Genomic DNA, 12,905 nt, shown 5'->3' with positions numbered 1-12,905 from the left:
ATTAAAATGGGCTTTCAAGCAGACAGATTAAAGTAACCCTCTGTTCGACATTAGATGTTAAGGAAGAATGATGCCTCTGTGTTGTATCACCTTTGCTGGTACGAAAATCTCAAGGTACAAATTGTACAGGAGGAAGACAACTAATCAATGGTGACTAGAAACTGGAGGTCAAAACAAAAAGCAAAGAGGAGGAAATCTGGAATCCTCTAAAGGTGCCTTATTTTAAAGGAGAGAGACTCTCGAATGGATTTTCCCAGACTCACTGGATGTAAATAAATACTGTTAGAGTTAGCTCGCGCAGCGTTCGCTGACTGAGCAGAAGTAAGAAATAGACTGCTGGTGAAGAGCGTGTGTGTGTGTGTGTGTTTGAGTTTTGGGGGTGGTTCTTGGGGTTTTTTCCAAATAACCTACTCATCTTGACTGTTACAGTTTTATTTCTGCAATGAATACTGAAGCGGTGCTTACTCTTACTGGTTACTATGTATCTATCTGGGGTGTATTCCTTCTCTGTTTTTTTACTGCTTACAGAGCTTGGCTCTGACACTCCACATCCTTCACGCAGGCAGCTAGATCACTGTATTCCATGGGTCCAATTACCGTTCATAACCTGCAGCATGGGCTCCTTCGAATTGTATCAGTGCTCCACGTTAATACAACACCACAAGTCGAGACCTCAACTGGTAGAACAAATTGGTTTAAGAGGAAGAACAGCTGCCTGTAGCTGGGACGGATTCTTACGGAGAATGAAAAGAAAGTGATGGTGTTTGAGGTCGCTAAATCTTCAAACTAATCATTAAAATCAATGCAACTTTTGAAGAGGAGGCTTTGATCTTTTCACATGCCTGTCTTTAAAATCATTTTACACCAATTATTTTAATAACCAATTCTCGCTTCCTTGGACTACTGGGAAAGAATATCTAATAAAATACAGGGACAGCTGCTGTGACAACTTGGAAAAGAAGGGGGTCAGATTCTTACAACTATACAAGCAGCTACTCCACAATAGCAAAATATAAGTCCCATTGTTTTATATACAACCCTTAGAGAAGGAAAAACCCACTTGTTTTGGTTCATTAACAAAAATAAAGCTTGAATGGCAGGAAATAGTCTCACCCGACAGCCTGTGTTTATGGAGATTTTATTCAGCTCTGCAGGGTGGTTGGTTGGTTGCCTTACACAGGAACCTGTATAGGTGAGGGATCCAGCAAGAACATTAAAAAAAAATACCCAAATCTTCCTCATGTGAAAGATGAGCTGCTCTCGAAGATCCTGTGAAAGCCATAAGCACTGTTAGGATGACAGTTTCTGCTGAATTATTTTGTAGTAAAAGCTTTACAGGAAAAGTGTTGCCATATTTGTAGGGAATACTGGTGTGTGGCTAAGTGACTTCAGTTCATTCACATTACGACTGCAGATATCTTGTGTCATTTGTTCATGAGAAATAGTTCATTAACAGGTGATACGGAGTCTCAAGCCTTTCTGTACGCTTGTGTGATGAGTACCACCGTACACCGTAGAGAGTGGTACCAGTGCTTTCAGCTCGCCACTCAATATTGTACACAGCGCCTTGGGAAAACAGTTGCATTTCATTCTTCAAAATACGGATCTCCAAAAAAAGCGTTAGCAGCTCAGGCAGTAAGCCAACAAATTCAAATTGCTCTTTCCTTCGAAGGTGCTGCCTGGAGCCACTAACCCAGCTATGAATCATTGACAAGCAGGTGGACCGGAGCGATACAAACTGACTTCTCCGCAGGTTAAGGGTCCTTCTTGTTCCTCTTTTAGAAATTCTCTCGAGTCAGTTAATTCTACAAACAGACCATTACCACAAAGCAGGTTTGAACTACAATACAAATGATGCAAGTCTGGCATTATTGGATGGTTACCCATTGAACAGTAGTTCCAGAGCACCACAGCCTGAAATCAGGCCTTTAGCTGCCATATTTACACTATTGTTACAAAAAAAAGCCCCCAAAAAAAAAGAAAAGAAAAAAGGAAACCCTGAAAAAAACTCAACCCCAACTCCCAAAGAACAGGCAGCCAGAAAACGCTGAGCTCTGCCTCTTTAGTCTTCACAGAATCCACCACTTCCAGCCTCCAGGACAGTGTTCCTACAAGGGACCCTTGAACTGGTTTCCCGAAAGATGTTGCCTGATGGAGGGTTTGGAGCTCGCAGCATCACCCAGCTTTCGCCAGACAACCTGTAAGGAAAAAATAAAGGGGTGGGGGAGAGAGAGACAGGGATTAAAAAAAACCCCAAAGCCTCCAATGGGTTGCAGTATTTTCATAATTGCAGTTCGAAAGTCAAACAAGCAGCTGTTTCCTAGAGCTGGGCTGTAATTCTCAGCAGAGCCACAGGATGGCATCAGTGCACCAGTTTCCAAGGGAAAAACCATTGCTGCATTTTCCTAATTAATCTGTCTGGAAATTAGAACCATTTTTGCCTGGGGTAATAGTATAAAATAAATACACTAAGTTCAGAAGTTAGTTAAGTAAGTTCAATGGTAGGTCAGCCATGCCATGCTTACAGAAATGATGTTACCATGAACAGAAAAGATAATGAAAAAGATAATGATTGAAATTATATACATATATATATATTTATGACTTTCTAAAAACATACATTTTATCACTCTAGGGCCACTGGGGTAAGGGAGGCTTTTTTTTTTTTTTTTAAATAAGAAACTGGAAAGCACTTCATAGCTGCCTTGAGTCTACATGAAATGAATATTTAAAGAAAAAACAGCTGATGAGACACAAACAGAAATGAGTCCATTTGGGAGGACAAAGTTACGGTGCCTTACGTTTCCCCCTGCATCGCTACAAGGGAATGTGGCATTAAGCAGACATAATATCCTAAAAAGCAGGCCCTCCTTCACTCTGGTCTTGGCTTTGCTCATAGGGCTCCAGCAACCAAAGTGAAGTGCCTCAGCCCTTGCCAAGGATGCTTGCAATGATTCAGCTCTGCAAGATGCACTTGTGTTCTTTACACCCTCTTTTTAGGGTTGAGGTGGTTTTCAGAATTCAAACGTAAGGTTAGGCTCCTCTCTGCTGCTGTGAGGCACTAAACGATGCCACCTGGGCTGACCTCCAGTGTGGACTCCTAAAAGAGAAGGCTCCATAAGCATCCTCCTCCCTGCTGCGGGCACTGCTGGTACTGTGGAGCAGCACATCCCCGACTGCAGGCGACATGCAGCTTGAGCCATGTTCTAGCAGAAATCCCAAACTCTTTGTTCAAAGCCAAAGTGTGGCCAAGGTGCTTGGAAGCTGGAGGCCGTGCCACAGCAGCAGACACCGCAGAGCAGAGGTTTGGTCCAAATGCTCCCCGTACAGGACGTGGCAAGCTCAGTTAACAGTGCATCCGCCCAACATGTCGGCAGTGCTAAAAGCACCCCGCACACCACAGTGCTGTTCAAGGGCTTCGGACACGAGTATTCTCTCTCTCATGTTGTCTTATGGTTTAGGCTTAAACCCATTCAAGCTGTACAGCTTTAAAGATATAGCAACCAGTTGCTGCTCAGCCCAAACCAAGTCCCTAAGGACACAGTTGGAGTCAACTGCTAACAGGACTCTACAAGCCAGGGAGAGCCCTTTGCACCGCGCTCGGTCAGCCAGACTAGCTACTCTGCACCCTTGAAGGCAGCAGAGTGGGAAGTATTTGCTGAGCCAAAGCTGTGCTGTTCAGTGAGCAGGGCACTCGGGTTACTGATACCCAAAGCAGCGGTCAGCAGAGCCTCCACTCCTCCCTTGTGCCTGGGGATCTCGCATCAAACAGGGCTTGTACACAGCAGACCCCTGCTCCTCTGTACTTCTAACAAAAGACCAGGAAATAAACCCCTAGAGTTGCTGAGAGGAGTTATTACATTGCACATTTCACGAACAATCGCCTTCTCCTTTTCACTCAGGTCTTCTTCATAGTTGTCTTGCATTTGCCTGTCCAAATTTTCATGGACCTCAAGGACCTACAAAAAACAATATTACAAAAGCATTATGCTTTATCTCTTCCAGGAAGGCTGCTGGTGGCCCCCCCTTCCAGGCAGCTCCCCCAAGCCAATCCCCCAGCAGCTCGTGCTCCCTCCATTCCCCTCTTTCGCAGGAGCGGAGCTTCTCCACTGCCTTCTACTAATCTGGGCCATGAGGCAACTGTGGCCAGCCCAGACCAGCAGCTTTTAGGTCTAAGAGGGTTTTAGCCATCAGAGAAAGAGGCAAACAGAGGTTTGTACCACTGAAAAGCAGAGTATTACCCACTGTGCAGCTTAAGTGTGTGGTCTCCAATCAGCCATGAACTTTCAGATCTTAAACAGACATGGCCAATTTCACTCACCTTTTGGCTGAAAATTGTTTTTAACCCATTTAGTTTCTCAAGGGAACCCCTTGGAGGCCCATGATGACAGTGAGCAAGAGACGGGCTGCTAGCACAGAGCCCTGGGAATCAGATCTCAATTTGATTCCTGGCTCTTACCCACTCCCTCTTTGAGCTGGATGCAGCCAGGCTGTGAAGGGGATGGGAACAGGACTGGGAAAAAAACCTACTGCCTCCCAGGACCCTGCATGCAGATTGCAGTCCTCTGAAGGCACCGTCCCCACCGAGTGCTGAGTGCCGTGACGAATCTGGGTCACCCTCTCCTTGTGCCACAGACGCACTCTGAAGATGGAGATAATCACCTCGACTCCCCCAGCTTTACTTTAATCTCCACCAGCACTGTTTCCACCCACAGCGCGTGCCCCGTAAAGGTAAGGGAACAGGCGGCCCCTGGCCGGGGCTGGCACACACACGCATCCCCTGCACACACACCCGCACCCGGGACTGCAGCCACAGCTACAGGGTAACATTTACCGGCTGCTCACCGAGTTCAGCTGGTACAAACACTGATGAATACAGACCATACGAGCCAGGCCTGCCTGGTCCTCCACAAGCAGCTCCGTTCTGCTGCCTTTCCTCTCATGCCTGGCTACAGGCAGCGAGCCCAGGTACATGCCTGCAGCACCCTGCCCGCAGGAGCCTCTGGAGGTGTGAGGCATTGTCTTTCCTTTCCCTCCTGCTCATGACTACGGGGCTTTTCCTATGATATTAACGGGAGGAAAGCACTGCAAAAAATGGAGACGTGGCTGCAAAAGCATAGGAATAGCTTGAAAGAGGGGGCTGGGAGGATTTGAGACTCTCCAAGGAGGCTCTGCTCTGCGGCTTGGAGGGTATCTCCAGCAGGCGCTCCCGGATCTGAGAAGAGCCAGGTTTCCTTGCAGAGACAGAGAGGTTACAGCTCCAGCACTGACACCCCAGACCTGGCACATCCAGTGCTCGTGTTTATGGGCCCGCCGGACGCCACTCAGCCTGGTGGCTGGGCCACGCCTCCAGATTTGCCTTGGGAAGACAAGTAGATGTGCTGTGAAAGCAGCTCAGGACACTGCAAAAAAATAGTGGAAACATCCTGCCTGTGACTTCGTTTCTTAGATTTCAGGTTGACAATGTTTGAAAATTGAAAAAGTCTGATTTTTAACCTCTTTCTTCTAAATAGCACTTGGAGACATATTCCCCAAGCGCTGATCCCCAGGCCACACATGGCTGGTAAGACGCAGCACATCCACGCGGTTGCTGTGTCCCACCATGTGCTGCCCATGCCCCGCACCCCTGTAGCAGCTGGGCGCCAGCCCTGGCCCCCCACGTCCCGCCTGCGGCACGCACCGTCCCGGCCACCCCCGCAGAGCACTGCCAGGGAGGCAGTGCCTGGCTGCAGCCAGGCGGTCCCTCCATCACAGAGATGAGGCTGCCAGGGGCTAACGGCAGCCTTTGCTTCCCGCTGGAAACACACTGACCCACAGAATATCCCCTCCAACGCATCCGCATGCTTTCAGACAGCTCCTCCGGACGGGCATGTTGCACAAGTCAGGCATATCACAGCGCAGGACTGCCTTGAGATGTTACTGCTGCATCTGTGCTGAGCTACAGACCTCATCCAGGGCTTTGCCACCGATGAGCAAGGTGGTCAGCTCAGTGCGCAGGGTCAAAGCTCCTGGAATCACTCAACGCCGTCAAATAGCACGTGGTCTTATTCACTCCAATACATCCACACACATATAAAGCTGTACACCAGGTGTATTTGTGTGCATAAATATTCCTACACCTCCTAGGGAAGTACAGAGCTAGATGCAGTGCCAGGATGGGTTTCACCCTTTGCTGAGGTATACAGCACCGGCTGCTCCACGAAATGGGATACCAGGGTAGCTTATCCCCCGGTCTGCCTCGACACAGCAATCCTGCTGTACTTGAACTGCGTTGCAAACAAAAATAGGTCATTCTCCTAGGGCCCTTAACCTACTTCTAAAATGCACCAGCTAGTTTAACCAACATAGCTGGGACCAATCTTTGCACAAGTAAGAATTATCCACGTCCTTTCTAAGAGCAGAGGAAGGGCAAGAGGGATGCAAAAAGCATGTATGTGCTGACAAAGAGAGCATCTGTTTTTTGCTAAAGAGGAGGGAATTAATTATTGATCCAGCTGGACTTGCACATCGAACTCACTCGTCTGGAGTCAGTGTGCCTGCGACGCCTGGCTGCAAAGGCAGCAGCCTGCAGGACCACATCCCCCTGCAGAGCGCCAGGGCTGCCTGGCTGGCAGCTAAGCAGCGGCTGTGTCCACAGGGCAAGTGTCAAGGATAACCATGGTTCAGATTAGTTGAAGACCACATCAGCTCCAGCCTCTGCTTCCACCAGCCATCAATCTTGCAGGCACAAGAGTCTCAGCAGACAAAAATAAACGTTTTTTCTACAGCTTGTGCTTAAACTAAAACCACATTCCTTACTCCAGGAGGTGTGGAAGGGTGGCGCAGCCCATTTCTTTCAGTGGAAATGTCTTTGAATGGTGTAAACCAGAGAGAGCTGGAGCTGAAAGCTCAGCAGATGGAAGTTATGGTTGTATTTCATTTCTAAATGACTTGGGACTCATTTACCCTGGAAACCATCCTGCCCCCCAGGCCCACCCCACGTCTGGGTAGGCACTATGTAAAGATGTGTTAGTGTCTTGAGTATGGGAAGAAGGGGTTCAGGGGGATAAAACTCAACAGCCTATCCTGGAAAGGCATCCTGGAAAAAAATAGACTCTGAAGAGTGAAATTACCTCCTGAAGGAAGACAGGAAGGCCTCTTAGTGCTGACCCAGCCCCAGTCATTCTCAGATCCTGCCAGGCACCACCTCAGCTGTTTGGAAGGACCAAGTTAATGTTCCTCCGATTACACTGCTGGGGACTATGGATGTGCCTTCGCATAAATTGTCTGTGGCTCAGCTGAAGTTAAAGGACTGTGAATTCAGTGTGGATCTAAGAAACTGGGGTATATCCTCCCATGATTTCTGCCACATCCCAACCCAGGAGCCTACAGAAAACAGACAAGTGTACCCTGGGTTCAAAGCAGCTCAAGCCATCCCCTCCTTTTTACTCTTCATCAGGCTGCACTGACAGCACTTGGCCCTTTGCAGACACACCGGCGCTACGTGATCTCCCTGGGTAAAACGCCCGCCAGCGAGGGAAGCCTGCCCCGCTCGGGCATGGGGCAGTTCCCCATGCAGGGGAATGGGGCTGGACTGGGTAACGCTGCTCTTCTGCCTGGGGGTGCCATCTCCTGAAGACAACCTGGGCCTCACTCTCACTGAGCACACTGGCTCATCTGGCTTTACATATCCCTGACGATATGTAAACTGTGAGGAACACCTCGGGTATATTTAGTTCTCCTTCGTGACTGCACTGACGTCTGTGACCAAGCCAGTGTCACCTCAAAGTCACCCAGTCCATCACATCCACCTCCCTATTGACTTGCTGTACTGGCCCTGCATAACCACGCAATGCATATTTAAAAAACAAACAAAAATCCCCACCAAAGAGTCGGGATGACTGCAGTAAAGCTTTGGAAGGGGAGCTGAAAGTTGAGGTAAGCATTTCTGTACCAGGAAGCACTCTGAGATTGAGGGATGCTTTCTGAAGGGTGCAAGCCTCACTGATTTTGTTGATTTATACATCAACCGGAATGGGGCTGGAGTGCTGGGGAACACGGCATCCTGCTTCTGCAAGGGAACAGTCTATATGCCCTGCTAGGACTTTTCCCTAGTTTTGGCAGGGCCAAATCCTGCCTTACCCAACATCAGGGGGAGCGATTGATCACCTGCTCGATGGCTCTGCGCACATGGGAGAGGTCCGGGCTGCTGCCGCAGGGGGGCTGGGTTATAGGCTAAATGTCGTTCTTGTACGTTTGTCTCCTCCTCACCTCCCCACGTCTTTAGCAGGTTTGCTCAGTTCCTAAGAAAAGTGCTTTGATGTTCAGCGAGATACTGAGCTGTAGCATATGTACCTTTTACTCTCGTTAACAAAAACAGCTGTTAGGAGTGCCAACCTGTCATCTTGCTCCTTATTTAGTAGGTGCAAATAAAAAAAACTATTTCAGAAGCAAAAATAAAGAAAATCCCTAAATGTGCTCAAGGAAGAACTTACTTATGCTAAATGGCAGGCAACACTTCAGCCACATAGCTAGCGTTCAGCTGCCGGAAAAAGCCAAGGAAAAAGCCTAGGGGACATTACATAGATGGTTGCAGACAAAGGCAATCCAGAAGCCCTGCAGTTCCATGCAGAGTGCATAGCTCCTCAGTGACCTTTGCTTGGGCACAGAGCCGCATCCTTGCAGCCATACCACTTCTGGGCAGACTTGCATTCAAGCAGCCCACAAGACAAGCAAAGCCAACTTCCAACTGTCCTTGACTTTCCTCGTGGTAAGGAGCTAGCCTGCTACAGCCATAACGACTTCTTTACACAACCAAGAAGGGCTTTTTCTAATATCTGGTGTGCTATAGCCGAAGCACAAAGTCTTGTTTGTAGGCTACTTCTTCTTCTCCTCAAGGGAGGGTCATGAGCTGTACCACAGGCAGTGAGGGTCTAAGCTGGTAGCTGCATCCAGTTTCCCACACGCAGGGGCTGGCACTGGAAAAGCTGCCCAGTCCTGCAGGGTGCAAATAAGACCTACTCCATATGCTACAGCATGCCATGGCCAAAAACCATTATCTTCTACCCAGTTTAAGATCCGCAGCTGGAGACCAACAGCCACAATTTCACTGTGCCACAAGAAGAGAGGAGGAGAGATTGAGACCATGACCAGTTTCCTCAGTCTTTTCCATTTCCAGCTGATCCTTGGAAACGGGCCACAGGATGAAAAAATAAACACCTTTTCATCCTTCCCTGCCACACTGACCTACAGGAGAATTTCCTGCTCGCTTCAAATGTGAGAATATTTTTAACTCTAAGTGTGTGAGCAGGACACATCGTGTGAGATCATTTTATGCCCCATGAGATGTGACTGCTATGCCACCTGCTTCCTGACCCAGCCGTGGCACCTTCCAGGGTTTTGAAGACAGACAAACATACCCCACCAGCCAAATTATGAAACTGCAGAGGAGAATTCCTTCCAGCCCTTCTGGAGAAATGTCACCCACAAGCGCAATGCAGCACAGTACAGGATGCACAGAACACAGGATAGTACAGGATAGTACGCAACAACAGAACCATTCACAGCAAGCAAAGAAGAAACTTTTCTGGAAAACACAGGACAAATATATGTAGGCAAGTGAACTGCCACTTGTGTGGTCAGGGCTCCTTTGGGAACTAGTGAAAACTGTACTAAAGGTATTTTTTAATCCTTGACGGTGCTGGACACCCTTCTCTTAAGATCCAATGAGAGTTATACAATCTGGGTGTATAAAGCCTCAAGTAAGCTGAAAGCTCAAAGCTACAAGCAATATCTGTGCCATTTATTTAGCTGTCAGATGTGGAAACGTACAAAGCAAAGAGCTTTGTAAGCACCAGTCTCCAGGTCTAGGACAGTCTAAGCTAGTGCTGATGCCACTGCTGGACCTTTTTTCCACCTATGATCATGGGGAGCTGAGCTCCAGAGCAGCCATCCCGGAATCCTCCTTTGATTTGATGAAAGCTTTTTAACCCTGTACAAAATTCTTCAGCTTCAACAAATCCGAATCTATAAATCAGTAAATTCCAACCAGCGCCTAATTTAGTTAGAGACTTTCCAGCCATCCCTATGGCACTTTGGATAGGATTTGTGCTTCTGTGTCCCTTAGATAATCAGAAGTCACTTGCTTAACTAGTTAAACATGTAACACCAGGGTATTACGTTTTTCCTGCTAATGGATGGTCACTAGGACTTGAGAACTGCCGTGAAATTGCAGTGCAAGTTTTCTCCTTTAACTCAGCTAGCAGTGTCCTATGTTTTTTATTGCCGACAGTCCTGACTTTAATCCCTGATGATGATGCACATATCTACATGGGTATGATGCCATGGTTTTCTGTGTATTTCCATAAAATAAAGTCTTTCTCCTTTGAAGACTGCTGCAGGATTTTCAATACCAAAACATATGTAGGAATCACAGTTTTTGTGTCCCTTTTAAAAACAGCGTTTTGGTCACCGCTGTCACCCCAGAGACCCAGTTTACGCAGGACTGATGAACAGAAAGGGCAACCACCACCTTCAGCATCAGCAGCTCGTGTTGGAGGTTTCCACCCAAAAAAATAGTCATGCATGATCTTGCTTAACTCTGCAACTATTTGAAGCAATGATTATTCATCATGATACACGTGCTGGTTACCGATAATCTGCCTGAGTACTGACTTTCTGTTTCCAGTTGTTGTGTTTCCACAAGAGCAAACGTCCAGTTCTGCCACTTCGGTGTTTGTTGCTCGACACCGCACCGCGCTGCACGGCTGTGTGTGGCATCCTTACCTTCATGGCATGCACAACAGCCTCTGGTTTCTGACCAACAGGGACATATCCTGCTGCAGGAGAAGATGCAAGATCAGATGTCATGCGAGCTGGTCCCTGTCGAAGTAAGAGAAGATATGCTTTAATTCCCTTTGGGCGATTTAAGCAAGGAGAAAGAAAATACTCAGAAAATTTGAGCACTAGCTTCTCTCAAATTCAATCGCCATTAGCCACTTGCAAAGACAAAAGGCACCACTACCCCTTTCTCACAAGTCACTTGATTTAATGCCATTTAAGCCTCCCATCACTCAGTCTAGATGTACTCAGGCAGGCGATCACCCTGGTTTAAAGTCATGTTGATTCAAGAAACACTTTTTGCTCATTTAGGATAACTTTCTACAAGGACAAGATCAAACAGTTCTCATCCTTCTAGCCAAGGGAGCAATGCAAACAAGATGATCTTCCAGCATAAAGCGGTCATTTCTATGAAGCTGCATTCATGAAAGAAACAGTTGGCATAACTTCATTGCTTTTCTGGCAACATTTTCACACAGACATCAAGTACCAATCTTCAGCTACAGAGAAAATTGTGAAGGCAACCTTAAAACAAGCAGATGTCCAAACCTAATGTTGGCTGGGTTTGTTTCCAAAATGCTGGCCAGTTCTTCTGCACGAAGGGTCCCGTTGGGAAAGATGCCGAAATTACACTTTACAAAAGATTTCTACTGTCCAAACAGCCTTGTAAGCACTTTTCATAGGGCTTTCCTTTTTTAAAGGCATCCGACTTGGATTATGAGAGACACAATACCTTTATTCAGTGAGATGCACCCTGCCTGTCCCTAATATTTGTGCATTGCTTTGTAGCAGTGGGAGAAATCAACAATGAAACCATTGACCAAACTCGTATTTAGTCTTCACATCCTTTAGGCAACACAAAGAATGATCTTACTGGGGGCCTCTGAAAGCAAATTAGGATGGCAGAGCGGCATGTAGCACCATCACAGGAATGCTTTCACATACAACACACGAGGCACTCCATTCTCATCTTTTCCACGTTCAAAAACACAGCATGTTTTATGCTTCATCTCATTGCTTTGCCTTCTAAGCCAAGACCAGCAAGCTAGTCGTGCCAGAAAGGAGGACTAACGGAGGGGTACTTCACCACCTCTCGCTCTTCCAAATGTTTTAAGTTGTGGGGGCCTTTTTACTAGTAAAAGTGTTCATGTGCATACATTAAAGAAAAAGATGGGCCAACCATTAGGCTACAGGCAAAAATGGAGCCTTTCATACCTAGGCCACTGATCTGTGCTTAACCCATGTCATGACGAACAGCCATTTACCCATAATAGCGACCTTCATGAACTGAGTTGCTGGCAATACAAAAGCTTACGTCTGAGATGCAGGCATCTCAGAAAAAGGAAAATTAGACTTAAAAACTCCACAATAATTCTCCAAGGAGATTTAACAGACTGCTGAAGCACAGAGACCAAGAGACACTGACAGGCTGGGCATGGTTCTGGACCTGCTGGCAGAGGGTTACAGCTTGCTGGAGCTGTGGCCAACTGGGGACATGTCCTCAGGCACCCTGTCCATAACTTCACACAGAAAAGGCAGAGGCTGGGGAGGGAGCACCAGGGACTGGGTCCAACCAGTCTACAGCTGCAACTTAAGACTGCAAAACGCGTTACGAATTTCTCACAGGGCTGGTAAATGCAACAGAGTCCTTCCAGAATCAGTCTCCCACAGAGGTCAAAGACACCAATACACACATCATTCCTCTGGCTTCAGCGTGAAAGCTGCCTTCTTTCCATAAATGACCAAGATCATGACAACTGAAAGCAGAATATTCAGGAGTTTGTGGCTGTGAACATACTTGATATGGATCTTACCCCACGGCCCTCTTTAGAAGTAACACAGGAAATACCAAGCAAAGGGCTAACATCGAATATTTCTTCTGAGTTGAGAATAATATGACAAAGTGAAAGGAATTCTGCTGGACCCTGCTGCTGACAACATTTTAAATACAGTTTTCTGACCGAACTGGAGTAGATCACGAGGTCTCCTGTATGACAGGCAGCGGCAGCTTCTCCTCACAGAACTGAAGTCACTAATGAGCTACAAAGCATTTCTATGATCGTAATCACTCTCACAATTATTACAGA

The 12,905-nt window shown here is 47.1% G+C and overlaps 1 protein-coding gene across 1 annotated transcript in view; it reads right to left on the bottom strand.

The window, feature by feature from the left end:
• Nucleotides 1-2,108: 2,108 nt before the first annotated feature.
• CCDC85C (coiled-coil domain containing 85C) overlaps nucleotides 2,109-12,905 on the bottom strand; it is a gene marked incomplete at both ends in the record, with an annotated part of 111,057 nt that continues 100,260 nt past the window's right edge. Inside the window, 3 exons of the mRNA XM_082316919.1 lie at nucleotides 2,109-2,198; nucleotides 3,861-3,959; nucleotides 10,765-10,860. Of these exons, the coding sequence (XP_082173045.1) occupies nucleotides 2,109-2,198; nucleotides 3,861-3,959; nucleotides 10,765-10,860 (285 nt within the window). The remainder of the gene's footprint in view (nucleotides 2,199-3,860; nucleotides 3,960-10,764; nucleotides 10,861-12,905) is intronic.

The sequence above is a fragment of the Platalea leucorodia genome, assembly GCF_965183815.1.
Source record: "Platalea leucorodia genome assembly, chromosome: 7".
Classification (NCBI taxonomy): Eukaryota; Metazoa; Chordata; class Aves; order Pelecaniformes; family Threskiornithidae; genus Platalea; species Platalea leucorodia.
Note: the sequence above shows the minus strand (reverse complement) of the source record. Positions and strands in the feature narration are given on the sequence as shown.